This window comes from Hirundo rustica, chromosome 1, assembly GCF_015227805.2.
Source record: "Hirundo rustica isolate bHirRus1 chromosome 1, bHirRus1.pri.v3, whole genome shotgun sequence".
Classification (NCBI taxonomy): Eukaryota; Metazoa; Chordata; class Aves; order Passeriformes; family Hirundinidae; genus Hirundo; species Hirundo rustica.
In genome coordinates, this window is record NC_053450.1 from 125,128,406 (window position 1) to 125,154,881 (window position 26,476).

Consider the following 26,476-nt stretch of genomic DNA (forward strand, 5'->3'; position numbering starts at 1 on the left):
AAAGAAAATGAGAGTTTAAGGTGTACTTGATAGTTTACACAATTAATCTATAATTAAGGTTCTACAATTAAATTATCACTAAAGTCAGGGTTACTGTAAAGAAACACTCTCTTTGTTAAATGAGGCACTTTTACCTGTGTGATAGAAAGCTCAGGACCTACTCTGAAGACTGCCTTAAAAACATTTAATAGTCTAATTTACAGTTTTTTAAAAAAAACAATCCCTAAGGTCTAGAGCTTTTATGACTAATGAAGGGCCCATTGTATATATATTATTTTTCTCATTCTCCCTTGATCCATTACCCAAGAAACTTAACACTCATAAAACACTCATAATTTTTCTACATCCTGCCTTCCTTTCAATCCTCATAGTCCTCAGGTTTCAGTGGGAATTTAGAGAAGAAATACAGAATAGGAAATACAAGTAATTTCTAAAGACTGCACATAAGGAAGTCCTGCTTTGTTTCTGTAACTCATCTATGACAAATCTATGACAATATTAAGTATTAGTAATAAATGTTGTTAAAATGATATACTGTCTTCTGAGATGATTTTTCTTTTTGCCAGCAAGGTTTTAGTGCATTAGAGGTTGATCAGATTTTCACAGGGTTTCAGCAGCATAGAGTTAGTAAACTAGACTGATGCTTCCAATGAGCATGTAACAATAACACATCTTCTATTACTCTAGCTGATTTCAGGGATTAAAAAAAAAAAAAAAAAAGCTTCTGCTTGACTTTGTAGCTCACATTCTGCTCTCAGATAAGCTTACATTGGTCCCACCATGTTTGGAAGTTTTGCCTGATTTCTGAAGGCAGAATCTGATCCATATTTATAAAGTCAAATAATTTCTCTTGAGAAAAATACTCCTATTTTCCTCACTTTCTGCTAAATTGCAGATTCTTTTCTCCATCACACACTGGACACGTTACTCAATGCACAGTCACAAAAAACCTGAAGTGGTTACAAAAAAACTTAGAAAACCTAATCTCATCAACTAATTTACACAGAAAAAGACCACATGTAAAATCAGACTTACGCCTGACATCATATAAAAAGATCCAAATCCTTATTTGGCAAAACACTGACATGTAGCTAGCAAACCAAACACAGCTCTGGTGTAATTTATCTCTTTGCAATGGAATTGATGCTGCTGACTCGAAAGACACAGTATGCTGGCCTAGTGATCATCATGTAGACTATGCTGTTGGATAGAGGAACTCTCATTTTCTGTAGCCACTCAGTTTCCAACATCTTAAATTTTGTATAAAATGTGGGGAGGGTTATATTTAAACAAGCAAAAAAAGCTAAAAATTACTATTTATCAGATATAAATTATCTTTAAGTGGCATCATCCATACAAAACCCCATATATATATATATATATATATATATATAAATTTTTTTTTTTTTTTTAACCTGTAGGTGCATGCATATGTGTGTGTATGCACACACAAATACACCCATACCAGGAACTAAACACTCATCTAATCCAATCACTTTTATGAGGAAAAGGTAAGAGGCATAAACAGACAAATCAGTGGAATCTGTCAACTGAGAGAACTATAAAGGTACCATTTACTCTATTTAAGAGCATTTTAATAGTTTCATCTATTGCTATAATATACAGCAATGTTAATACTTCAGTCACAGCTTTTGTCCATTCCCACAGAGCACATCAGTACTAGCTACATGTAGAGTGAGGTCAGTGCTTTGTCAGACCGGTTTGTATCTACATTCTACGCCATAACTAAATAAATTAGAATATGCTAAAGTGCTACATCAACACTAATGTTTCCAAACAGTAGTAATGCACATTTCTCTTTCAAAAAAAAATTTAAATAATACAGCAGCTATAGTTCCAAACACAATCACATAATGTGAATATGTTTACATGTCACTTTGTTACAGTATTCAAACAAATGCACAACAAAAAAACATATGGCAACAGTCAAGACTCCCACAGAGTACAAAAGGTAATTTTTTAAAAGTCGAGCATGATGGAAATAGACATTTGCAGTCTTCAGAATTCACACTTGAACGTTTCGTTTAATCGCAACTTGCTGATGTCGATATTTATTTCCTCTGGTTTGTCACGTCTGTATGTAACTGTTCTTGTACAAACTGTAGGCAAAAACATCTTATCCTTGAAGGAGAAGATACAATTTTTATCAGCAATTAGCTAACTTTTATATGCAAGAAAAATATTACTGAAGATGATGGCTCTGAAATCAATTACCTTCTTTGTTGTAGATACTCTGTAATCAGATGAAGATTTAACTTTATTGCTACTCCCCTGCAGAATTATCTGCCTGATGATAAGGACAACAAGCAACCCAATCAGAAAGGTAATTATAACGATTATGGAAAACACTCTAAAGTAGTTTCGTCCAGAGAAACAATCTGCAATGAAAGGAAAACACAAGGGTAAACCCTAATGCATGGAACAGGCACATCACTCTAACACAGGCATATCTACCACTGCTTAGCAGCGTTGCATAAATGCAGTACAAGTCTGATAAAAATTAAGGGAAAATAAATTAAGGGAAATTAAGAGAAAAAGTTGCCATATGCAAGCTTTTAAAGTTGGGCATATGAAGAAAGGCAATTCAGATCAAGATCCATTGTAAAAAAAATAGTGAAACTGTTATTCCTTTAACCTACAAAACTAAGATTCAGACTTCATTGTATTTCTCACCAGAAATTCTCTGTAGACAAGTGAGTTTATAGCTGAAATAGAGATGATGAAATATTAGAGATGTTTGGGGCAGAGATAATTTAATCTTCACAAGACGACAGTGAAGATCACTGGTAAAATTTGAAAGAAAATGTGTTTTATTGAATCCTTGTCCAGTGCTCTCCTCACTGGTAGACTAAAGTAAGCTTTCCTTAATACTAAAATTATGAAAAAAGTATTCACAATTAGTTTCCTCATTTATGAACTGTAGTATAAAAAGATTTATATTAATGTTAAGTGACAAAAGATAATCATTTACCTGCATTTTTATTGCTGCACAGAGTGATTAAACTTTATGAGATTTTACTAAAAAAGATTTTATTCTTCCACAGTGCTCATAATTGCAGTTTTTTGTACTTGAAAGAACACTTAAACATTACTAAACTCAAGGTAAGCATTCTACTTCTTTCTTTCTTGTTTCTGGTAATGTCAAATAATATAAACATGTTCAAAGTAATAAAACACACATGCCATAACAGATTTTTATACATATTTCTTTAAGCATTGCTCAGGCAAGATTCATCATTATTATACATGACTTCTTGAGGAGCTGGGAAAACTGAACTTAGCAATGCTTGACAATCTTATTTCCTTGTTATTAGTTATCTTTTACTTTCCCTAAAGCTATGAATGATTTTTCTTTTTTTCCTACTTTCTTTATTTGTTATTGTAATAATGTGATATACTTCTGAAAGACATTCTCACACTGGCAAATTCAATTACTAATCGCAATAGTTTTTAATCTCTTACTAAAATTATCTAGGAAATGCCACTTACCTGAAGTATTGTCAGTATAATGCAGTAGGTAAGTGCATGAGGTTGTGCACTGGTCAAGTATTACATGAGATGCATTGTTAGAATGATAGCACTGAACACAGTTCCTGTAAAATAAAAAGTATAATTAAAAACCTATGTCTTTCTCTGCACTCCCCTTTAAGAGATTGTATCAACAGGCTGACGTACTGCTTGAACATAATGCTTTCCTGTTAGTAAAAACATTGCGACATATATTTATTTTTTTCTGAAATGTGATGCCTCTCTCAGCATTTTATCCCTCTGATGCTTCTCAGAACCAGCTAGTCAGAAGTTGCAAACTAAAACATGTCTCTGGCTTGGAGCCACCTTCATCCAATCCCTGCCCTTTTGTGATGCAAGTTTGTCACAGGGTGTAGCTAAGGTCCAGCTTTCTTCAGCTTTCAGCCTCCAGCTCCTTTCTATTCTTTCCTTACCTATCAATCTCATTTGGATGCATGCTGGAACTCAAGGGTAGAGGTATGTAGAGGAAACACATCTTTGTCAATAATTTTTGGATGCTACGATAAGACAAAGCCAAGTAAGTCTGCACCACTGAGCTGTTTAGAGGGAGAGCACTACAAGTGGGAGGCAATGCTCTCAGTCTTTATCGTCTTCACTGTATAGGCCTAAAGGTGACAGATGTCACAAGAGATCCCAAAAAAAGCCTTAATTGGAATTTTAATGAAGATATGCCTTCTTCTGCATTTATTAAAGGCACGTATTTCAGAGTGACTTTGAACAAATGTAAGCCAGAAAGATTAGCTGCATTTTATCCAGTGAAATCTTAGCAGCAGCCTTCCCAGATGTGGCCAAGTTCTCTGGCATTTTCACCAGATGAGCTAAAATTGAAATAAATGCAAATAAACAATGGTTCTGTTTTGAGCACTATGACCTTTCCAATGAAAGGCTGATCTTTCATTCTCTGCATCACAGTGAGATGAAAAACATTACACGTGTGACGAGAGGGCACAGAAGAGCCATGCCCAAGGAAAGGGCTGCATTTGCTCTCTATGCCAGGGACACACAGTGCACCACTGAGAGCCTGGACTAGCTTCTCTCCTCCTGGGCTTGCTCATTTTGACCTCCACACTGTCCCTTCCTTTACATGAGTAAGGAAAAATGCCATGCTTTAACACTAGCATGGCAAAGACTAAGTGTTTTAAAACTGAGCAATGAAGAAAGTTGTTCTCTGGGTGACAATGCACAAGTACTGCTCTAGTTCCACACCTCTTTCTTTCAGCTGAGAAGCACAAGGAGTGTGCAAAAACAAATGTGGAGAATATTACTGGACTTGATGGCATTCAAAAGTAGAATCTATTTTCCATTTTTAAAAATACAAATTCATGGTTTTATTTCCTACCCAGGAGATCTCATATGAAGAATGGTTAAAATAGACGCTGACATGCAATTCTCTGAATTGCCAGTGTGACTCCAACTACACAGAGAAGTATCAAGTATGAATTGTACCAATTTCCTACAATCTAAATAGCTAAGAAATATAGCATCTAGCCAAGCAAAAAGATTTCTTCATGTTTCAACACTAGGGAGTGAAAAAGTCAAGTCTAGCACAAGAAACATACCAGTTTTCTTCACAGGCTTTGTTACAAGTAGGGCAATATTCACAGAAACGGCCAAAGCTTCTTGGATCTGTGCACTCACACTTTCCACATACACATTTTCCTCTTCCACTGCAAATTTGGCCCTTTGAATTCAGGCAGTGCTTTGCTGATTGTGATGAGCACTCACAACGATCACCTTCCCAGCCAGCAAAGCATTTGCATTTACCACCTTCACATTCACCATTACCTACAATACAGAGAGTCTGGAGTCATATGCTTCCATGAAAACATAGAAAGTAAATTTTAGATGGATACATTTGTATTGTTTGTGCTTTACTTTAAATAGAACAAATTCAGACCTGGAGTTTCTAATTAGTTTTTAAGTTAATAACTTGGACTGAAGTTACTGGCATGATCAATACTGAAGGCTGCTGTTCATTGTTAAACTGAGCAAAAGTTGCTACTATGATGTCACCCTAACACCTTTTACTGGAATTTTTCTCTTTTGCTTTGGATCAAAACAATGGAGATTAGGAATTACACAGTGACCAGGAAAATAGTATTCAGGCAAACTAAACAAACTTCTCTCCAGCAAGAAAACAGCAATTCAAATTCCACTCAAATAAACAGTAATATTCAGTGGAAGAAGGAGTATAAAGTTCATGTGCACAGGCCAGGTTCTTTCTTTCCTTTTCCTTTTCCTTCCCCCCCCCCTTTATTTTTTCCCTCTACCATAAAGTGGATTACAAAAAGAATAAGAATTTTTAACAACTCTGTTTTACTTAGAGTCTCCTTTCTGAAGCAGGCATTCCCTACAGTGTTCATGTTTTTACCAGTATTTGAAATCAAGTGCCAAAGTGCCACTGTATCTCTCACAGGACTGAATTAGGGTGGTAGAAAATCAGAACCTCATCTGGAAGCTATAATCCCGTCCTAATCTCTCAGTATCTCATATTCCCATTAGACTGAAATGCATCAACTAGCTTTCTGGAATAATGTTATTTTGGTTTGAGAAATCAGTGTCATTACTTACTAAGAATGTTGAGATTTAAATATTAAAATAGCTAAATTTAGGGACAAAATCAATGTATCCCCTAGAAAATGGTGGTGAAATTTAGAAGACAGTGTGTATGTCTGTGGTGAAGAGAGCCCAGCAGTGTGAATTCCTAGCAGGATGTTCAGAACATTTCCCACACTTTCTGCACAAACAATTCTTTTTCTTGACAACCTTATATCATTATTTTCATCTGCATCACATACAGTAGCCTCAGAAAACAAAAGAAACCAAGAAAATACAGACATAAATGCTGCAACTTACCAGAACATAAGTTTCCCTGGTGATACGGGCAGGAAAAATCATCCATTTCACAGTACTTGCCATACACCTTGCCTAGCTTGTTTTTGTAGCAGAAACATTTTCCATCTATGCAATTTCCTTGACCACTGCAAATGGGCTGGTCCTGGTGTTGCCTGCACTTCTCTGAGGGAAGTGTGTCTCTGTTAGAGCTACAGTTATTGCCACTGCACTGGGACTGTCTGCTGTCAGAAGTTTCATCAGCCCACACTCTTTTGTGCCCTGTGCTGTCTCCATACTGGCAGGCACAGCTTTGCTGCACATTGACAATGGCAGTTTCATTGAAACCAATAGGCTTAAGTATGGCATATTTTCTTCCTCCAGTTGTATGACATCCTTTCATTGTAACTGATACATTGAAAAGTACCTAAGAAGAAATAAAGACAGCTTTAACATTATTATTATTGTTTTCTTGCTTACATTTGCTTAAATTTTTCAGCATATAAATAAAGAAGAAACATATTGTTTATGAGTGTGCAATAGCTGCTAAGAGCAAAATACACAGAGGTCATTTGTCAAGCACAATATATTCATAATGATAGGCATCACAAATACAGGCAAAATCCTAACAATAGAGGACTGACAGAAGTTTACTTTTCAAGTTAAGAAAGCACAGTTGCAAAATACAAGTTTAATACAAATTAAATGGAAACAGAAATATCATCACCATCCTCCTGCTCTTATTTAATATGTATATTCTATCACAGGAATACTCAGGTAAGAATTGGGACTAGATTGAGCAAGACAATACACAAACCGAGGCAAAGATACTCTTCATAAAAAGCATCTATAATGAATGTCGTGCTGCAGAATTGGTCTTGCACATAGAAACCACACAGGCTTTTGGATGGCCCTGCCTATGCCTACTGAAACACAGAAATGGCTCACATGTTAGCAGTTACTTTTCGCCATTCTGTAGACCCAGTGCCTAGCCCCAGGCCATGTCATGGCCATCACCACCATCCTCCAGGTCCTCATTCCAGCAGTGCCCACTACAGCAGCACCTCCCATAGCTTTTTGTAGTCCTGGCACAGGACTAAGGATCATTTTGGTGGTTAGGTGACAGCCGTACAGTTTCCATCAGTCACCCCTAAAAGTTTTTGACACCTCTGACATGTGTGACACAGTAGATCAATCTTGTATTTTCACAATTTTTTTTTTGGCTTTTTTCTTTTGACCAGTAAGGGTATTCTCTCTAAAGTTTCAAACTTTTTCAGTTTCCTGATGTAAAACAACTCTTTCTCATCTCCTCACAAAGAAAATGTAACCAGGAGGAAAAAGTGAGGAAGGAACACAAGCGAAGAAAGTACCTTTTATCTTTACTACCAAGAAATAAAGATTTCCAAATAAAAAAGGAGAACCCCCAAGAAACCGATTACATATGAGGTTGAAACTACCCGCAAATACTAAGGCCATTCATCTCTCATCATTGTCTCTCCCTCCCGCTGCGCCCCCACACGAGAACAACCCAGCCCCTGGGGACAATGGTGGCTTTGTGGCGAGTGGGGCTGCGGCTGCCTACATGGACAACAGGAGAAGAATGCTGTGCAGAAACATGCACTTAATGTCATATTGAGGGGGCACACAGGCTTTGTCTCACCCTTTGCTTTTCTTCTTCTCATTTCTCAAATGTGCCACTACACACATAACCCCTCAGCAGCCCACACTCTCCATGCATTGAGATTTCTTCCCTTGGGTTTCAGAGCAAAAGTGTGGCTACAGAAAAATTGATTCATACAGCAGGTGCGTATCATGCGGGGAGGACAGGCTGCAGCTAGGGAATGTGCTTTTTATTCAGAGCCCTGCCAGAAAACATCATCTTCATGTACAAAACAGTACTGGAGGAATGGCAGGGAAATGGGAGGGAAGGGAAAATCATGTCGTGCATATGAGTTGTGAAATTTGATTCTGAACACAACAGCAGACAGATTAAACCTCTGGTGACTAAATAATTACAACACCATGACACTTGCTAATAGCCAAAGTTAGTTTTGCACCCTGAAGAGGCCACAAGATTCTTCCAGAATTTAATCCACTTTATGTTTTGGTAAGAAAAGGAAGGAAGAAGGATTAGACAATGAAAGGAATGTGAGAATTAAGGAAAAGCATTTTGTCTGTAAACAAATACTGAAAGAAGGATTTACGGTTAAAATAAATTAATCTCTTAAGGATGGCTCATTTTCAACAGCCATAGAGGTTTAGGACCACATGCAATCTGTTACAATCAGCTGGCTTGGCTTTTTATTAAAAAGAAACAGATATAAATATTTTTCTTTTCATTAAACAGAACAAATTCCAGTCCTGTTTCTTATGACATGCCCAGGGAGCAACAGTGGAGAAAAGATGCGTTAAGCATAAAACCAGCAAATCTCCTGTAAACTATAGAAGCTACAATCAGCAGCATGCAGACAAAATTTAGAAGAGCATAAAATAAATTCGAATTTACATTACAATTCACACATTTAATTTGTTTTGCTGTTTCTACACACAGACACAAGCTATTTCTTGTACTAGCTGAGACACATGTACATGTCAAGCAGGAAAGAACTCCTTGACCCTGCTCTCTAGAAACACAGACCTTTTCCTGGCAAGTGAAAAGAATTACTCCAGCAGTCCAACCAATTAAATAAATATATCAAGGCACAGGGAAGTTTTTCTGGGAAGAAAACCATGTTCTTTACACCAGCCGGACACCTTCCCCTGCATTGTCATGGTGAATGATTCTCTGTTTCATTCAGTAGGTGGCACCAATTCAAATGGGAATAAATTGTTAATCTGATTTATAAAATAAACTAATTTGTTTATTAACATAACAACCCTGATTGCGCAGGAAGACTACTAAAGCAAGAAGAGAGAAAGGTGACATCTAGTACAGACCCAAGGAACACAAATTCCAGTGATTTTTTTTCCACTGGGTGATTATCTTTCCACCTCTTTACATACAGTTTTCATCACAATGGATGTGGTGGTTGTGCCCAGTGGAGGACAAAGAAGGAAAGTTTTAATGGACATTAGCTTTCAGGAAAAGCTTTGAGCCTTAGTTCCATGGGATTAGTGAGAATTAAAATAAGATTCAGGAAAAATAAACCCAGAGAATAATAGAGAGCCTGTGATCATTAATCACATAAATCCATTTTCAGTTTAAGTAAATCCCTAGAAGATTTCACACCATTGAAACCAAACCAAACAGAAAAATAAGTATTCCAGTTCCTTGAAGAGTGAGAACTATCAACATACTTCTTTATTATATCCCACATTTTTACATCCTTCCATGCCAGTTTTTTTACTTCCATCAGGACAGATTGCAGTGATATTGAAATGAAGACCTTGTATCTGGTTATCCACTTGAATTTTCACTTCAGAGATTAGTTTCTGTAACCAGAAAACAAATTTTAATTGCATCGCATCTCAAAATATAATGTACATTAATGACTAACACCAAGTATGGTTCCCACATCTGACTAAAAATGAAGAAAGCTTGTGTGAATAAAGGAATGAATTAAAGCATTGTTTCCCATGTAGAGACCCAATTACATTCCAAATATACATAACCAGTGAACTGGTAATTCTGGTAAAGAGGATTAGGTTTTCCAGATAAAAATGTTTTCAGCTTTGCTAACATGGTTTTGAGACTGCATTTTTCACAATTTGAAAATCAGTTCCAACAACCATGCGCAACAAAAGCTGCTCATTGCCTGAGTCTATGCTGCCTTTTAGCCACACACCTAAAATACAACAGTAAACACAGGTACAACCACTGTTATCTAGCAGAAAAGTTTCCTAATTGACTTAAAACTTAAAAAACCCCCTTCTGATATTTTGCATCTGTCTTAAAAAGGTTTTCTCTCAACAAACCTTAAGGTGACCTAAAGGCTATTGGGATTATTCTGACTGATTTTTCTGGATCAGCTAAGACTATATAAGACAACAATTGGTTGACCCAATTAGGGCATTTTGCAATAAAAAATACTGAAAAAGCAACTACTTCGTAACTTGTATTTACTACACGACCTAAAATCCTGCTTCCTTCAAGGAAGAAATACTGCTCCTTGACCATTAAAAAATTTATTAAATCTCTGTACAAAGTTATGAGCTGAAAATTGTACAAAAGGATTTTTTAAATTCCTGTCATATTACTATAAAAAAATAGTTTAGTGGTATATTTTTTACTGCTACAAATGGAAATGCAATTATATGAATCTTAACACATGTTTATCTTAGTAACTCTTTCAAAATTAGTGACTCATCTTTGGCATTTTAGCCAGGGATTTTCAGCCAGGGTTTTCCATAGCTAAGCCTAAGGTTTCCCTGCCTGGAACAAGAGTGCAAGAGGCGCACTGTCAATGAATATCAACACAAAATTTATTTTCTTATCCAAGTCCTTTTTTTTTTTCTAGAATGCAACACATTCAAGACCTGTTCACCATGTGCTTATATATTAAAAAGCCCCTAAGACTATGATAAAAATCTCAAATTGTGAAATCCAATGAAGGTTAGGATGGGAAGACAGACAGTGCCTAAAAAATGAAAATAAAGCAAAAGCAAACTGGGGGTGGCTGGACCAGGAAAGTCCCACTTAATCTCGTATTGAACTAAATAATCGTTTCATAAAATTTCATTTCCTCCCCTTGAATGTTTGCCCTGCACTGGTTATGAACTGTTTCAATTTAGGATGGACAGTGTAAAGTTATCATACAAAAGGACTACAATTTTCAAATTTTTATGCCAGAAACTCCCTGCAAACCTCCATTTCAAAATGAGACCTCTTGAATTTATAAGAGGAAGCAAAATACCAGTGAGAACTTCTCTGCAATTTGATTACCCCTAAACTCCTCTGCTTTTGAAAGTGTTTGCCTTTTCCCCACCGTCTCTAACCTGACAATGAGAAAAATGTGTGCAAAAGCACTCCAGGGACTAGGAACAGCTATGGGGGCTGGCTCTTCATTATAGCAAATTTGCTGCAAGCAAATTTCTTGATTCTGTGGTTAAGCAAGTAAAATGGATCATTTCAGCCTCCCCAATCCAACTAATTTTTAAAAAAGTGATACCTGTGGATACCTTGCATATACTTTTGTAGCTGAGTTTTCAACTTTCTGAAACGGAATGTTTGTGTGTAACTGCACAACCTGACAGCATTCAACCATTCAACATTCATTTAGATGCTGCTCTATGGGCTCCCCATGCTGCAGTACCTCAAATATCTACTTCTTGGCTTCATTTTCAAAGCTGTTTATATCCTCTTTCTTTCGCTAACAACATGCCTGTTTCACTTTCAAACAGCTATTCTGTGTCAATCATGTGGAAAATTACTTTATGCTATTTCCCATATTATTATTTTCTCTTTCCCAAACTATTAAATTCAACTGATAACTCCAAGCAAGAGTTCACAAAGCCATTTCCATTGTTCTCTCCCAATTCCCTATCAAAACTCTTCTTCACTTCCATGCTTCAAACCTCCAAATCATTACACTGCTTTATACAGTATTGATACTGCTTTTCACTATATCCACTACTCTCAAACTACCTCCTAGTAAATTCACAACTCTTGTTTGTTTTATAAAAACTATGCTGCAATACTCTTCAGATACTTCATTAGGTTTTTGCTCTGAATTTATATGATACCAGTCGTGTCTGGTCTGTACCTAAAGATCTGAGGTGCCAAAATTCACATAAATTGTCTTTTGAAGTGACATAGCAACAGGTGCAGAGACTCAAACAGAATATTTAGAAGCATCCTTAGAAATTAAAAAACAGTAGCTCTTGGCTTTGAGACCCTGATAGCCTGGGACTTTGAGAGCTCTCATAAGATAGTATCACCTACCACCTGGACATTAGAAAAAGCAGGGAATGTATCCTTGTGGATTTCAGATGGAAGACAAGATCCTGGAAATTCCAACTTCAGGCTATGAAAGACAAAAAATGTGCAAATATTACATACAACATAGTCACTCTCATCATACCTGATAGGCTTCTACCACCAAGTCATTGAGATTTGCTGCTTGTGATTCTATTTGTCTTGCAATAGTACCAGGCAAGAGAGGTAATAGATCCTATGAAAAAGATAACAATTTATGCATAGTTTTAATTTTAAGTATAAATATTGTGCCTTCAAAATTGAAAAAGAAATCAAGTTTCTAACCCACTTTATACCAATGAAACTGGCTTCCTTGAACGGCAAAAATAACATTGATGTTATTGTCAATCAATTTTTCAGAGAGCTGCCCAAGAGATGGATGCTCCTGCAAAATACAACAGGAAAGACAAGACTGCAGATTAGTAGGGAAAAAAATCTTATTTCATATATGGCACATTATAGATTTCCAAAACCAATCCAATCTTAACTTCTAAATGTACAGAAAATGCTACACTGACATCAAAACCAGGATGAGGCCATCCAAACAGACAATTAAAAAAAAAATCATCAAGGCATTAGTTAGGCTTATTTGTTGCCTATTACGTGGATCTGCTGCACAGTGGGAGGACCAATTCTACAGTACCATTTTGTTGGTTTAAGTCTGATGCTTTAGAAATATGGATATGATGTGGTCCATGGTCCATCTAGAAGAACAGGGAATGATAGGTAGGCTCTTGTGCAAAAGTCAGGGAGAAAGCACAACATGAAGCACTGAGATGAGGTACGCTTTTGGGAACAGCAAGGAGGGTAATTAAAAATGTTTGATTCTCAGAGGTGTATTTTGGCATCAAATGCAGCCACTGGATCAGGTTCTGGCAATGTCAATATTCTATACTCATCTGACTTATGACTGACAGCTTTCTCCTCTGCATGTTCAAGACCAGCTTAGGGATTGATGACTTCAATCCTTACCATGATGACCTGCTACATTTTCTTAACCACACCTATGCCTGAAGAAAATGGCAAGAGCTTCAGAGCTCTTCTCAGTAATGCATTGTTCTATTTGGTGGAGCACCTATGACAGCATGTCCTGTGCCAGTAACCCGCTCCTTCTAAACTTCTCATTGAGAGGTCTGACATGGATTTATTTGAGAACAAGAGCTGTGTTGCTATCTCTTCATCCAATATCTGGGGAAGTTCAAAGGTGTCTGTGTGGTCCCAATGGGCTTTGTACACCCGGGTTATGTGAGATCCCTTCAGCTCCAGAACTCTAAACCAAACTACCTGAAAATCACCACTTATTAACCAGCCTTAGGAGAATAGCTCTCAAGAAGTAAACTCAACACTTAAAATTCATGATGAAAAAGAAAGAAGTGACTGGGGCCTTGGCCTGTGATTCCACTTAAAGAGATTTCATCTGGACACCTCCACTTACGTCAGGTACTTAAACCTTTACCCCCCACATAATTTGGCATTTTTCTTTTCCTGGTATTTTTCACCATCTGCCCCATATTGTCTCTCTCTCGCACAAACACAGTCTGTTACCCCAAACAATTCCTTTCTCCTCAGATTGTCCCTTGTTACTTGACCCTGCAAGTCAGCAGCTCTCCTAGCAAAAATCTGACTAGCAAGACAACTGAGACAAAGTTATGCAAGGGAGCAAAATCCACTTTCCATCATATTGCACCATTATAAAGGACCTTGTACAGTGAACAAAGGGGTTTCTTGGTGCAGTTTGATATTAGCCAGGGTACACGCCCCTCTCAACATTTCAACGCTTTGGTAAACGATTGTATTCCTTAAGATAACTGACGAAAGGTAGATAACAGTATTAAACAGGCATTCTTACAGCTCCAGCTGGAGAGAGTAGCCTCCAACACAGTGCTAAGCCCTTCTTCCTTCTCCGTGGCAAAGAGCACAGTGGTGGGGCCTCCACTGCACTGCACAACCCTACAGAGAGGCCTACAGGCTGGCAGATCACGGACACAACAAGTGGTCCCAGGACAGGAGTGAAGCCAGACGTTCTGCAAACACCTCCTGCACCATAAATGTAGGAGTGACAGTATCAAGGGATCATGAGATGGTGGCAACATAAGCCAGTTTTCTTGCTTAGCACAGGATACGAGACCTGTCTGAATTCCAGCAGTAGCCCCTCAATGACACTGCAACTACTAGCTGAACTCTGGATCCAGGAGTATCAGGAATAGCTTTCCAAGCCCTCATAAAACAAAACCTTATTCAGAGGGAGCTAACTGAAGCCAAGAGATGACATCTATAGACATGCAAGGGTTGCAGGGACAGAATCCCCACACTACCTCTGCTCACAAGGAAGGCCGGACTTCCATGTCCTTGTCATCAATAACTCTCTAGAATGTCCAGCTTCTTGCTTCTTTTTATTAGAATTGAGTTAAAAAAAACACAAAGCATCAACAGACCCATACTAGCTTTTTAATTTTAAGCATGTAAAGAGATGACGTAAGGTACCAGTGGTCACTCATGGAGCCTCACTTTGCTTGCTGTGAAAACCTTGCTGTACTTTATGTATTTTTATCTTATCTCTTCCTACTACTGCTCAGATAAATGTACTTTAATTTTAGATCATCTTTCTTGTTTCAATTACATCATTCATCTTATTTTAACCTACTGTGTTAAGCTGAGAAAATAACTAGCACATGTTAAGTATTTCAGAAAGGGAGTTACCCAAGCACAGATCTAGTTAAAAGAGACTAGATTTCTTTCCTGTCATATATTTTTTTTCCTGACCTTTCTTTGCCTGCTTAGAAAAAGTTAGAAAGAAACATGTAGAAAAATGTCTAAGTGGAAACATTTCTGATGTAAAGGCTAAGCTTATTCAAATAAATAAAGCAAAGTCCTCTTAACTGTCACAAGTAAGAAATAAAAATATGCGAAAATACAATCTTCTCATGACTACCCAAAGCTAAGAATCAAATCAGGAAAAGTGTGATTACAGAAGTCTCTTTTATTTAGCAAGACAGAAAAATTGGATTGATATGAAAAAAACCCAAAAATATGTTTCATATTATGTTTTCTAAAAGACTGACAGACTTTCATGATATTTCATTTAAATATCAAATAGTCTTCCCAGCCCCTTGATTTCACTCATTCATTTGAAGTTTCATTATGGATATCTGTGAATAATATAATCACATCTACCATGGATGAGAACAAAAAAGCAAGAAACCAGCACACTTTCCCTTACAGACACTATTGTTTTGTCATCAAATCTGCTCCAGAAAATGCAATTCCTGCAACTAAGTGCATGCCTACTGTTAACATGTGGGCATGCAAAAATTAGCCCATATTTTTTAAAAAAAAGGGTTAGCAGCCAGAAAACACATGGATCTAAATGTGCTACTACAGATCTAAGCACCTTTCAAGGTCATTTCATTTGGATGGCTAAAAAATCTAATTTCATAAAATACGTCAATAGTAGTCATTATGGAAATTTCTTTTTCCATATGGGACAGTAAAATTATGATCTTTCAAATCAGAATGCAGAAAATTAGTTAAAACACCTTTTTTTTTTCAGTCAGCCATCAATCCATCATAGCTGCTTAGAAAGATATTAATTAATTTTGTCTGTATTTGTCTGTATTTCCTTTGGTGAATTTCTCCAGTTGCAACAGAATTCTCCAAGTTGGACAAAAAATAAATATAGTTTGTTGTTTGCATTTTTTTTTCTAAAACATTCTGAAACATTCTGAAATATCTTTATTATCAAAGGAATCCATAACACCAGAAAAAGACTTGTACCTTTAGCAATTATTTAATAAGCAGAGCAAACATCCTCTGACTTACAGCACTCCAACTAAAAAAACGAAAAAGAAAGAAAGAAAGACAGAGAATGTTCTACTTTGAGAAAGAAAAGTTTCAGGATTATTTGTTCTAAGTAGAATAAACTGAATGGACTGATCAGAACAGGAAAAAAAATTCTGACATCTGTGAGGAAATATGCAGGAGGTGACAGAGGGAGTATATGAATGCGAGAACGTCAGATAATCGGAAATCTGAATAACCTTCTTGTGAGCACACGCTGATCTCCCTCCTCCGCTCAGCAAGGTCCCAAACACTCACTGCTTCCCAGAAACCTCCCGTATTTCATGATCACACAACAGCCAGCAGCCTCTTCCTGCTGCTCCACCATCCTTGTAAATAACAGTTGCCAGGATTACATTCAGGTCTAACCTCACTTATACAAGCCTTCACTGGACTTCACTTGTACATTGCTGCTCTGGCTGAATACAGGCTGTACACTTTAACTAAGTGCAGCCAGCACTGAGAACAAAACTTTAATGTGCTCTAATTGTACCACAGTTCATACTTTTGCTTTCTGGGGATTACATCACAATTAAGCAGTGATTCATGTTTCCTAAATAAACAATTCATATTTATTTAAGAAAATACTGAAAGTTGAAACCTAAAGTTCTCAAGCAAAAATTCCTTTCTTCAGTCACTTATGTCTACTTTATCTATTACTGAAGAAAATATTTTGAAAGCTAAAAATATCTGTTGAAGGCATTTATTTTGCTACAGTAGATTTGATGCACCTTGCAGAGGTGTATTAGCACACATTGGCTTTCTGCTGTGAAATCTGAATGCATTTAATGCTAGTCCATACATTTGAGGCAGCTCATTGCTGTTGTATGCCCTCTGGTTTACTCTTACCAAGCCTTTTCGACCAATGCTCTTGTGCGTCCCCTGACCATAATCCATAGCCACTATCTTTGTCTCGTGAGCAGGATTGTACTACTCTTACATATTATCATACAAGCTTCAACTTGTGCAAAATATCACACCACACACTTCTTACTTATATTTTATACAAAATGGGAGTGATTTTTATGAGATGCTAATAAAAACCCACACCAAAACATACGTAACATATCCTCCTTTGCTGTGTACTGTTTTTTCAGGCTCCAAAATACTTTAGTCCACACAAAAAGAATGCCAATGTGCCAGGTAACCAGTTCTTCATTTCACAACTTGCCTACCTGGAAAAATATTATCCTAATAACTGAAATAAAAGCAATGCATTGAGAGCAGTCAAAAACCTCCTTTACACAGTTTTGCACTGCCTCTCTGAAGGCAAAACCTATGACATATACCTTACCATACTCGTAGCTTTGATGTACACATTATCTTTCAAGTGACAGTTTCCATCATGGGGAATTACAATTCCTGCTAATTTACTGTCAAGGGCCAAATGGGAAGTTTGATCTGTCATCACAAGAAGCAGTCGCTTTGCTTCTTTACGCCATCCAATATGGCTCTACAAAGAGAACAAAATTAGGCATAAGAAAGCAGTAGCTACCTATTTTCTAAAATAATCAACAATAAAATGAGAAATTAACATGAAAGACCACTTTCAGACATTACACTACGTGGCAACACTGTGTTTAAACCAGGCTATTTAAAACATTAAGTGTGAAAATAGGCATAATGTACTACATCCAAAAACTACCAATTTCTTTGCTTTTTTCCATTTACTATTTTCTTTGCTTTGTAAAGAAAAATGTACCACTACACATGCCAGTTTTACTTTATGTAGTGGGCTTGATAACAGCTGCCACATTGTGTGTGTCACAATTACGTACAAATACAAAGCACATAATTTGTAAAATCCTCTGGAGTCCAAAGAAGCATTATCAGTAACTGTTCATTCACCCATATTGATACATAGCACTCTGTTCTATTTTTACTTTGATTTAATTACTTTGTATTCTCATCTGTAATTTCCTTTTCCCACACAATTTTCTGGAAAGTACATTAGTGTGCAATGACAAATCAATAAACTAAAGTTTGAAGGTCTTCATGCAATTATAAATTGAGAAATTCCTTACTGTGCAGCAAAATGATACATTTATCCACCATCCTAAGGGATTGACAGCACAGTGGCAGCCTCAAGGGTGAATCAAATCTTTTAGGCCTTTTAGGAATTGGTCTTTTAGGAATTTGGTGATGTGAAGGATGTAGCAAGGTAAGCTTATATCTAAATTGATTTAGATGCCAATTTGTATTTTCAAAACATTTATCTCCCTGATTACAATCAAATTTTGAGGCACACACAAAACATATCATATGCTTTTTCATTATTCCCTCTCTTGCTTATTCCATCTTCTTTTTCACTGCTTCCATTTTATCTCCTTCCTATGACACAGAATCTCTACCATTCCCACGTGAAATGTACCTGCAATACAGTCCATGTGCTCAGCCACACTTTGGGATTTACTCTCTGCCCTCCTTTCTTCACAGAGAGGGATATAGCTCCCTTCTCAGGCTCACTCTACTATCTCTGAATGGGAATTAAATATCTCAAGCCAGCAAGAATAACAAATACAAAGGGGTGTCATGTCTTCACGAACTTATACTTTAGGCATCAGTCTCCCTCAGACACTCCTAGACAGCATTCTTCTAAAGAAGGAGCATTTTAAGTTTTATTTCTAAACAGGTTTTGTCTTAAATAATTGCAAATTCTCCTCCAGCACTGTACCATCCTCTTCTTCTAAGACTCATCATATGACTTTGTCACCTTAGGACTTGTTTAGTTTTAGACAATCCTGTGAGGAGGAGGGAGTTAGACTCAATGATCCTTATGGGTCCCTTCTGACTTGACATGTTCTGATTCCTATCGACATATGTCACAGCAAGCAAAATTTTGAAGTAGCTTCATGTCCTAACCTGCTACCTCTTGCAACTATGATGTATTGCTTAAAGCAAGATGGAGCAAGTTATAAAGGTCTATTGCAGGCAAAATGAGTGCACATTAATATAATTTATAGTTCATGATGGTCATTATGAAATGCACGTTTTTCCCATCCATTTCAGTTTGCAACTCACTTAACAGGAAAGCCTCTACATTCTCATGAATGTTTCCATTCTATTGTTCTTGGAAGCATATATTACCCTAGAACTTGCATGTCATAAGTGTGGAATGTGCCCAGTGAGAAACACTGAAATTTTAGGAATTTTTCCAAAGTTCCAAAATAATTTTTTTATAACCGTTTAAATCACAGTGTTTATGAAGAGTGTCTTTTACATACCTGTTCATCAAAATTTGAAAATAAAATTGGACCAAACATTGGACCAAAAATTGGACCAATTTCTAGCAGTTTGGATTATTTCTTGTCCTTGAGATATTGTACTGCTCAGAAAAATAGTGTGAAGGTGGACAAGATAAAACAATCATCCTGACATCATTCTAACAGATGAGAAATGCGCAAAACCTCTGATTTGAATAGGAGTTGAATATTTTATAAAGCATTAACAAATCCATGAATCAGCCAGATTTCAAAATTTGTATTGCATTAATATGCATAAGAAGAAAAACAACCAAAATAGCTCTCCAGAGCAAAACAAACTCTCTTTATCTAATATGCTTATAGCTTGAGACTTATTGATACAGATCTTTTCCATCCTTTTCTGCATGGGAGAAACTGTGATGAAATTTTATCAATATACAAAAGTTAATTTTTTGTTGATTTGTACTGTTTTAAAATTTGAAATCTTTTTAAAAGCTGAGAACATAGAATTTATTCTGTTTTCCTTATCTACACAAGCAGATATCTAAAACTTTTCATTCAGTTTTCAAGATCTTAAGAAGAAATGTCAAATGGTATGTCGTAATTGAGGAACACAAGCAGTGCTTTCATGACTTTTGAAACTAATTATGTAATTGACTGAAATTAATACGTGTCTGTGCAAACAAGAAGCAGTTGCTATCATCATCCATCCTATGTTGGTTAGGCTGGTTAAAGCCAGAAATTGAAGATCCGTAACCAGTACTGAAAGATGTTCCTTCATGCTCTCCGTTCTCAGTCACAATTAGAAATGTATAGTTAAGGGGGAAATAATGGAAAAGGAGGAAAAATCTTAGTATTATCAGGCATAGCACTGGCATTTTGAATTCAGGAACACTGACCACCAGTGTACCTATACATACATACATACATACATACATACATACATACATACATACATATATAGTGCCTGAATTACTATTTCTTTACTCTTTTGTAAAGAAGCTTCTTTCTTACCTGGCACACAGCTGCTTGGAGCATTGCATCAAAACCCCCTTCAGGTGTATCAATATTCCCAGAAATTTTTTGTTTATTCACTGCATTTCTGAATTCTGCTATATTGTCAGTCAGGGATAGCACATGAATATAACCATGAGGAGGCATACAATCTAAATTGTAATCACTGCACAAAAACAAAACAAATCAAAAGCCTTATTTTTCCTTTGAAGGAGATGAAAGTATTGCATCCCCATTAACCCATAAAATCCTGATACTAATGAAGATGTAGGTACCACAGAATAAGAAACACTTTCAGGAAAAAAGAGCAATTCCATGTGAAATTAAGTTCAGTGGGAAGGGGAAGTAGTTATAATTAACTACAAAAAGTGTATATAATGACTTAGTTAATATATGAACAATATATGCAGTGTTTCATAAAGAACAAAAATGCAACAAGAGGGATGGTATGATCTCAGGGAGTATATAAAACCTTTCGGAAAATCTACAGCATGATACAGCTTTGCTTTTCATTATGTTGAGAAAGGACTATCACACTGAAACAGGAAGATCTTTTAATAGGTTGCTACACAGGCTACCGGATCAAACTATAACAAAATCTAAGTTCCTTAATCCACTATTGTTATATAAATGCATAAATTTAATATTGATATTAATAATAATTACCTCACCAAAGAGATGAGAAAATACATTTTCAGTAACACCATAGCAAATGATACTTTCTTAAATTATTCATAAGGGAGAAAGTCTGATTTTTGTTGTAGGTCAGCTAGTGAAACAGCAGTTATACAGGTCATTGATCTGGGAGGGATTCACAGCCATGATTTATGGCACAAGTTGAAGCGTTCATCCATTTCAGAGATGCTGAGCAGGTTTCAACTCTCTTAATTTCTACTGCATCCAGACTGAAACCTGTCCCCTCCAAATCAAGGTACAGTCAAAGAAGAGAAATTGGCATTGAAAGGATTGATACCCCTGCAGATGTCTCCTCTTAGGCAAAATGTATCGTGACCTAGAAATCCCAATCAATATCCACTCACTCTATACAGATGGTCTAGATGACTGCTTTATCCATAGATAGTCACATCTCTGGAATGAATCCCACTACTAGAACCAATTCAAAACCCACTGAAATCACAAAAGGTACTTAGGGACTTCACAGAACTTCAGATCATGTCTTCCCAGGAAAAGCAAGCAAGAAACCATGAGGAATTAATATTTGCTTTTCCAACTCCTATCATTTAATACAGCTCTGAATTTGTTGAGAATAATCTTGTTTTCCAGGGGGTTTTGGAAGTGATCCCTTCTTTATATGTGTTCAACCCATGTTATAAAAGGCATGGCATGAAAAAAGAAATGTGGAACAGAACATCTTTTCTATTTAAAAGAGGAGTTCCTACACATTAGAACTGTAGATCAGAGGATAGCTTATGATCATTAAATGAGCTGAAAGAAACCACATCATGCTGACAAAAGTAGAATTTTCAGGAAGGAGTTAATGAAAACATGACCATACACTAGAAAGTACATAGGTCAGAAAGTAAAAACTTTGTGATGAATCTAGGTAATATATCCAAAATAACCAAAACCACAACAGTTGACTTTAATCATACCCAAATATTCCAAAGCAGCATGGGTTTTGGCTTGTTTTGCTAGAGAAAATACAGCACATTTTTTCTGATACAGAAACAGTTTTTCTGAAGTCACTCACCAGAAGCAATCATTGTAAAACAATTTTCAGCATTTCCTTAGGAACTTTGTCAAAGAACCACGGTAAAAGGAAACAAATATAAATTCTGAAGAATTTTAAAAATAAATATGTATAATGCATATTTCTGTCATTAAATACACATTTCAGTGTTACAGTAAATGTAAGAAGACAACATACCTGCACTGGTTATGGATTCTACCTGGATGAATGCTAATATAGGGTGACACAGTTTTATCCACATAGGATCCAAATCCAAGTCGAAAATCAAGAGAAATATTCTCCATCTTTTTAGATAAAGCGAATCCGACAGAATTTAACTTTTCTATATTGTTGTGCATAGAGGCTGAGACATCAACTAAATAGTAAAGATCCACAGGGTATTTCTCTAAAGGACGAACTTTTAACATAAAGTTTGCTTCACTTCCTGATTAAAAAAAGAAACAAACATGTTTATTTACTATTTTTGAATGGACATGCTTAAAAATACATTTGTATTTGTAGCAACCTCAGCACAAAGTTGTTTGTGTCCGCAAAGAGAAAAAACAAGCAAATAAGAAAATCTCCCAAGAGTAACTGAAACCTTGAAGAAGCATTCAAAAATAAGCAATAAAGGGTTGTTTTGTAGAACATTTTGAGGTTTTTTTTCTTGCAGAAGCACTGTGCAATTTATTGTAAAAATCTGACTTCTCCCCATTTTGTTTTAAATTCATGGTTATGCAATCCCTTTGGCATTATAACAAAAAGCAGTTGTGGCTCACAAAGGGCACAGATCTGCATACAAATTGGGGTCAGTCACTTCAAGGTTGTCACTTCAAAGTATGTAAATGTATCCTGCAAATAGTTTGTCATATGACAGAATCTAAAACTACATACACACCACAAGGACAGCACAGCCTGAAAAACTCATGTAAATAATGACACAAGTTTATCCCAAACTACTTCCAAAGATTTGGTCAGAAAACTCCATAGGATCAAAATATATATTTTTAAAAAAAGGTTTTAATATAATAATAATAAAAAAATAATCCATGCTTTGGCATATACAAAACAGAACTCTTATTTCAGGATGATAGATGTCTGGGTCTCCTGCAGAACCACAACATACTCACATATGTAATAAAAATATGAATGCTTTGGAAGCTGCTAAAAATAGTCCTCACATTTTTGCTTGTCTAATATTCTGTAATGTCAGCAAAACGAGTGGAGTGATTTGTATGGGCAGAAGCGGGTATAGTCATGCACGGTTTCAAATTAGACAATTTATGTCACCCAAACTATGAGCTCACAGCAGAAATCAGTTTAGGATCTTCATGTGATAAGTGGAGAATCTAATCCAGTTTTGTGTAATGAAGATAAAACAAAGGACAGAAGGAAGGAAGATGTTACAGAAGAACTATACAGGTTTTCAATAAAAACTATCAAAAGATAGATCCAATACAGAGATCAGACTCAGAAAAGTTAAATATGCAAAGTACTTTCTTCCAATGGTCTTTGAACATAATCCATCTGAAAATGTCAGGATTTGTCTGTATTAGGTCTTGCATGAGGAAAACAAATTCAGTGTGTTGTAATTTATGTTTCCTCTTTGCCAATGTAAATTGAATTACTTTTTGTAAACAGCCCTTGGGGGTCTCCAGTTTGCATACAGTGAGATACTGAGTGTAGCTTTTATTTTTTCCCAAATAAATCCTAAATGATGAGTATAGGTAAACAGTGACAAAACTCCCCAGTATCAAAACAAAAGCATCTTTGTCTGCGTGATTGTACCATATCAAATGTCTGTTTCGAGGAAAAACTATAGTGGTAAATCTGTGTGTTTCCCTGAGGCAGAATATATAGGCAAGATATCCATATATAAAAAGATTTTACCCTGGAGTCCTTGAAATGTCATTCTTCTGCCTCCCTAATGCAAAAACTTCTGCAAAGCATAAGGAACTCCAAATTTAATTTAATTTTTTACTGAAAAAAAGGTTAAGAAAAACAAATTTTAGAAAGTTAACTTTTTTCCCTATGAATCCAGTATGCCTTTGGAAATGAATGTGACTACAGACATAGCTTAGAGGTAGCTCAGTTCCTGAAGCCATTTCTCAGTACAAATCAGAGTATCAGTCACTTCTTTGTAAGGAGAGTGAGGAAAAGAGAAGTGCTGATGTTACCTTGACTGTTTTATTATTACAAAAAGTGAAAAACAGAGCTCCTTTGTGCTTTACTCATGCAGATCCTTCCTTTTTCCCTTGTTATTGACAGAAGATTTCTACAGTGAAGATCAGCAAAATACTTCTCCTAAACACTTAATGTTTTCCTGACAAAGTCGCATATTTCTTTCTCCAATCATTCTTGGCAGAAGAAAGAAATAAAATAAATTTTATTGAGTGAAAGATAACACTGCATCCCTTTATATCACCTTCACTTCTGCTGTTGGCTACAGCTCTTTTAGAGACAGATAATGAACACTGATTCAACTAGACTTGAGCTGAGGACAAATGGAGATATACTAGTTATAAAAAATTCAGGCAGTGAACAACTAAGTCTTCTTTAGGAATTTGGTCTTATATAATGGTTTTGGTATTTTTCTAGTTGTCTAGTCAATGCACTTGAAAGAAAGAAATAATCAAGAAGTTTATCAAATTAGGAATTTAGGAATTAAAACTCCATTTACTTTCAGAAGGAATAGTTTATACACTTGTATGGCAAAACTGTTAGTGCAAGTGGTTAAAGAATCAAGAAACCACATAAGAAAACAGGAAAGACTACCTAAAATTCTCTTTCCACTTATTACTTGCATTTTTCTGACTTCAGCTGTGTTTGACAGAAACCATCCTTGGTGAAGTTGATACTTGAATATGGGAGCAACACCATCACAGTTCTATAATACAATGCTATAGCATCGTTCTTCCAAATAATTATTCCAGATGCCTCTTCACAAAACAGCTGTGCTTACAAGTATTGTTTTTATTTTAAATTTATTATAACATCAATGTGTTAGAGATGACCCAACCTGGACGCAGTTGGACTGTAACTTTTCCTGGTGTCACTTGTGTATTTGTTTCATGGTCACTAGGTATTGTGACATGAACCGTGGGGTTTTCAACCAAATCTGATTGGCAGCCTCTTTTCATCAAGTTGAAAACAGTGTCACAGCGTCCCTTCTGTGTTGTGCCAGCCATGAAATCCTGTTTAACAAGAAACAAAAAATACAAAACAATGTGAGTTGAAAAAAACCCTGTACTACCTTCAAAGGATGAAGAAAACCAAAATAATAGTCTTTGAAACAATAAAATATGCTACTATAATTGCATAAATTATAGAAGAAGTTCAGGAAGCCATATGTTTTTAATAATGGCAATGATGCAATCTTTAATTAGAAGTTAAACCAAACTGGCACATTGACCCTTTCTATACAGAATTTTTTTTTTTTTAACGAGAAATAGGATCTTGCACAATCAGAACAAGCCAACTTTGGAGAAAAAGGAAATTACACACTGTTATTATGTTACAAAAAAAAAGTTCTGTGCCATGCTATGAGCTCGTTTTAGGAAGAAAGCGTTATTCCCTCAACATCAAAGCAGTTTCATTTTCAGAAGAATCCACTGGTAACTTTACTCAGGCTGAAATTTAGTAGGAACATCAGAGGTCAACTCTAGATTTAGCCAACTTGAATTTGTCTATCCCACTACACAAAATCCAAAGACCTGCTAAACTACGTAATTTCAATTCCCGGAAAGAGGAAACCATGTATTATTACAGGAGTGGACAGTTTTTAAGATGGCACAAACATAAAAAAAGCCTTTGTAGCAACAGAAAAGTGATTAATAGAAGGATGATGTCAGAAGCAGCCGATCCTTTGCTGCATTGAAAGAGAAAAGTTGTCAAAAATTGTGCCAAAATGATCCAACACAAAATTCCTTCCTGAACACTAATCTGATGATTAATATGATTCTGAACATGCAGGTAAAAAAAAAAAAAAAAAAAAAAAAAAAGAAGACAAGTTCTTTTGTAGTCTTTCAAAGTATTACTCCACCTGAGTCAAAGCTGGAGACCAACCAACCAAAAGACAATCCCCGATGTTTCAGATGCAAATAAGGAAAATAAGCAACCTAAACCACAGTCAACTGTGTATTAGATAATGAAGAGTCTAATGAATAGCCATCCTGACCCTGTAAAGGCTAGAAAAAGCCCCAGAAGAACAAAATATGACAGTCCTGTATCTTGTTTTTCAAATTTCATCTTATTTTTGTAGTCTGATATATTTTTTCTATAACCTTCTTTATTAAAAACAAAAGAGATTATGTTTTAAGTTACTGCTATTTATATACTCTTTTTAGTATATGCTTTTCAAAAGTTAGGTTTTTAAATGTATAAAGAATTTAGGTACTCTCGTTACCAGTAATGACTAATAGATTTGTAGTATTTTCT

General features: G+C 36.0%; 1 protein-coding gene across 1 annotated transcript in view; it reads right to left on the bottom strand.

Annotated features, from left to right (window-relative positions):
• Positions 1–702: 702 nt before the first annotated feature.
• ITGB8 (integrin subunit beta 8) overlaps positions 703–26,476 on the bottom strand; it is a 42,386-nt gene continuing 16,612 nt past the window's right edge. The window contains exons 3-14 of the mRNA XM_040062097.1: positions 25,059–25,233; positions 22,238–22,484; positions 20,350–20,515; positions 17,427–17,585; positions 12,585–12,680; positions 12,402–12,491; positions 9,679–9,813; positions 6,406–6,808; positions 5,109–5,334; positions 3,511–3,614; positions 2,236–2,399; positions 703–2,142 (exon numbers count right to left, since the gene is read on the bottom strand). Coding sequence (XP_039918031.1) covers positions 2,020–2,142; positions 2,236–2,399; positions 3,511–3,614; positions 5,109–5,334; positions 6,406–6,808; positions 9,679–9,813; positions 12,402–12,491; positions 12,585–12,680; positions 17,427–17,585; positions 20,350–20,515; positions 22,238–22,484; positions 25,059–25,233 — 2,088 coding nt within the window. The 3' untranslated portion in view covers positions 703–2,019. The remainder of the gene's footprint in view (positions 2,143–2,235; positions 2,400–3,510; positions 3,615–5,108; positions 5,335–6,405; positions 6,809–9,678; positions 9,814–12,401; positions 12,492–12,584; positions 12,681–17,426; positions 17,586–20,349; positions 20,516–22,237; positions 22,485–25,058; positions 25,234–26,476) is intronic.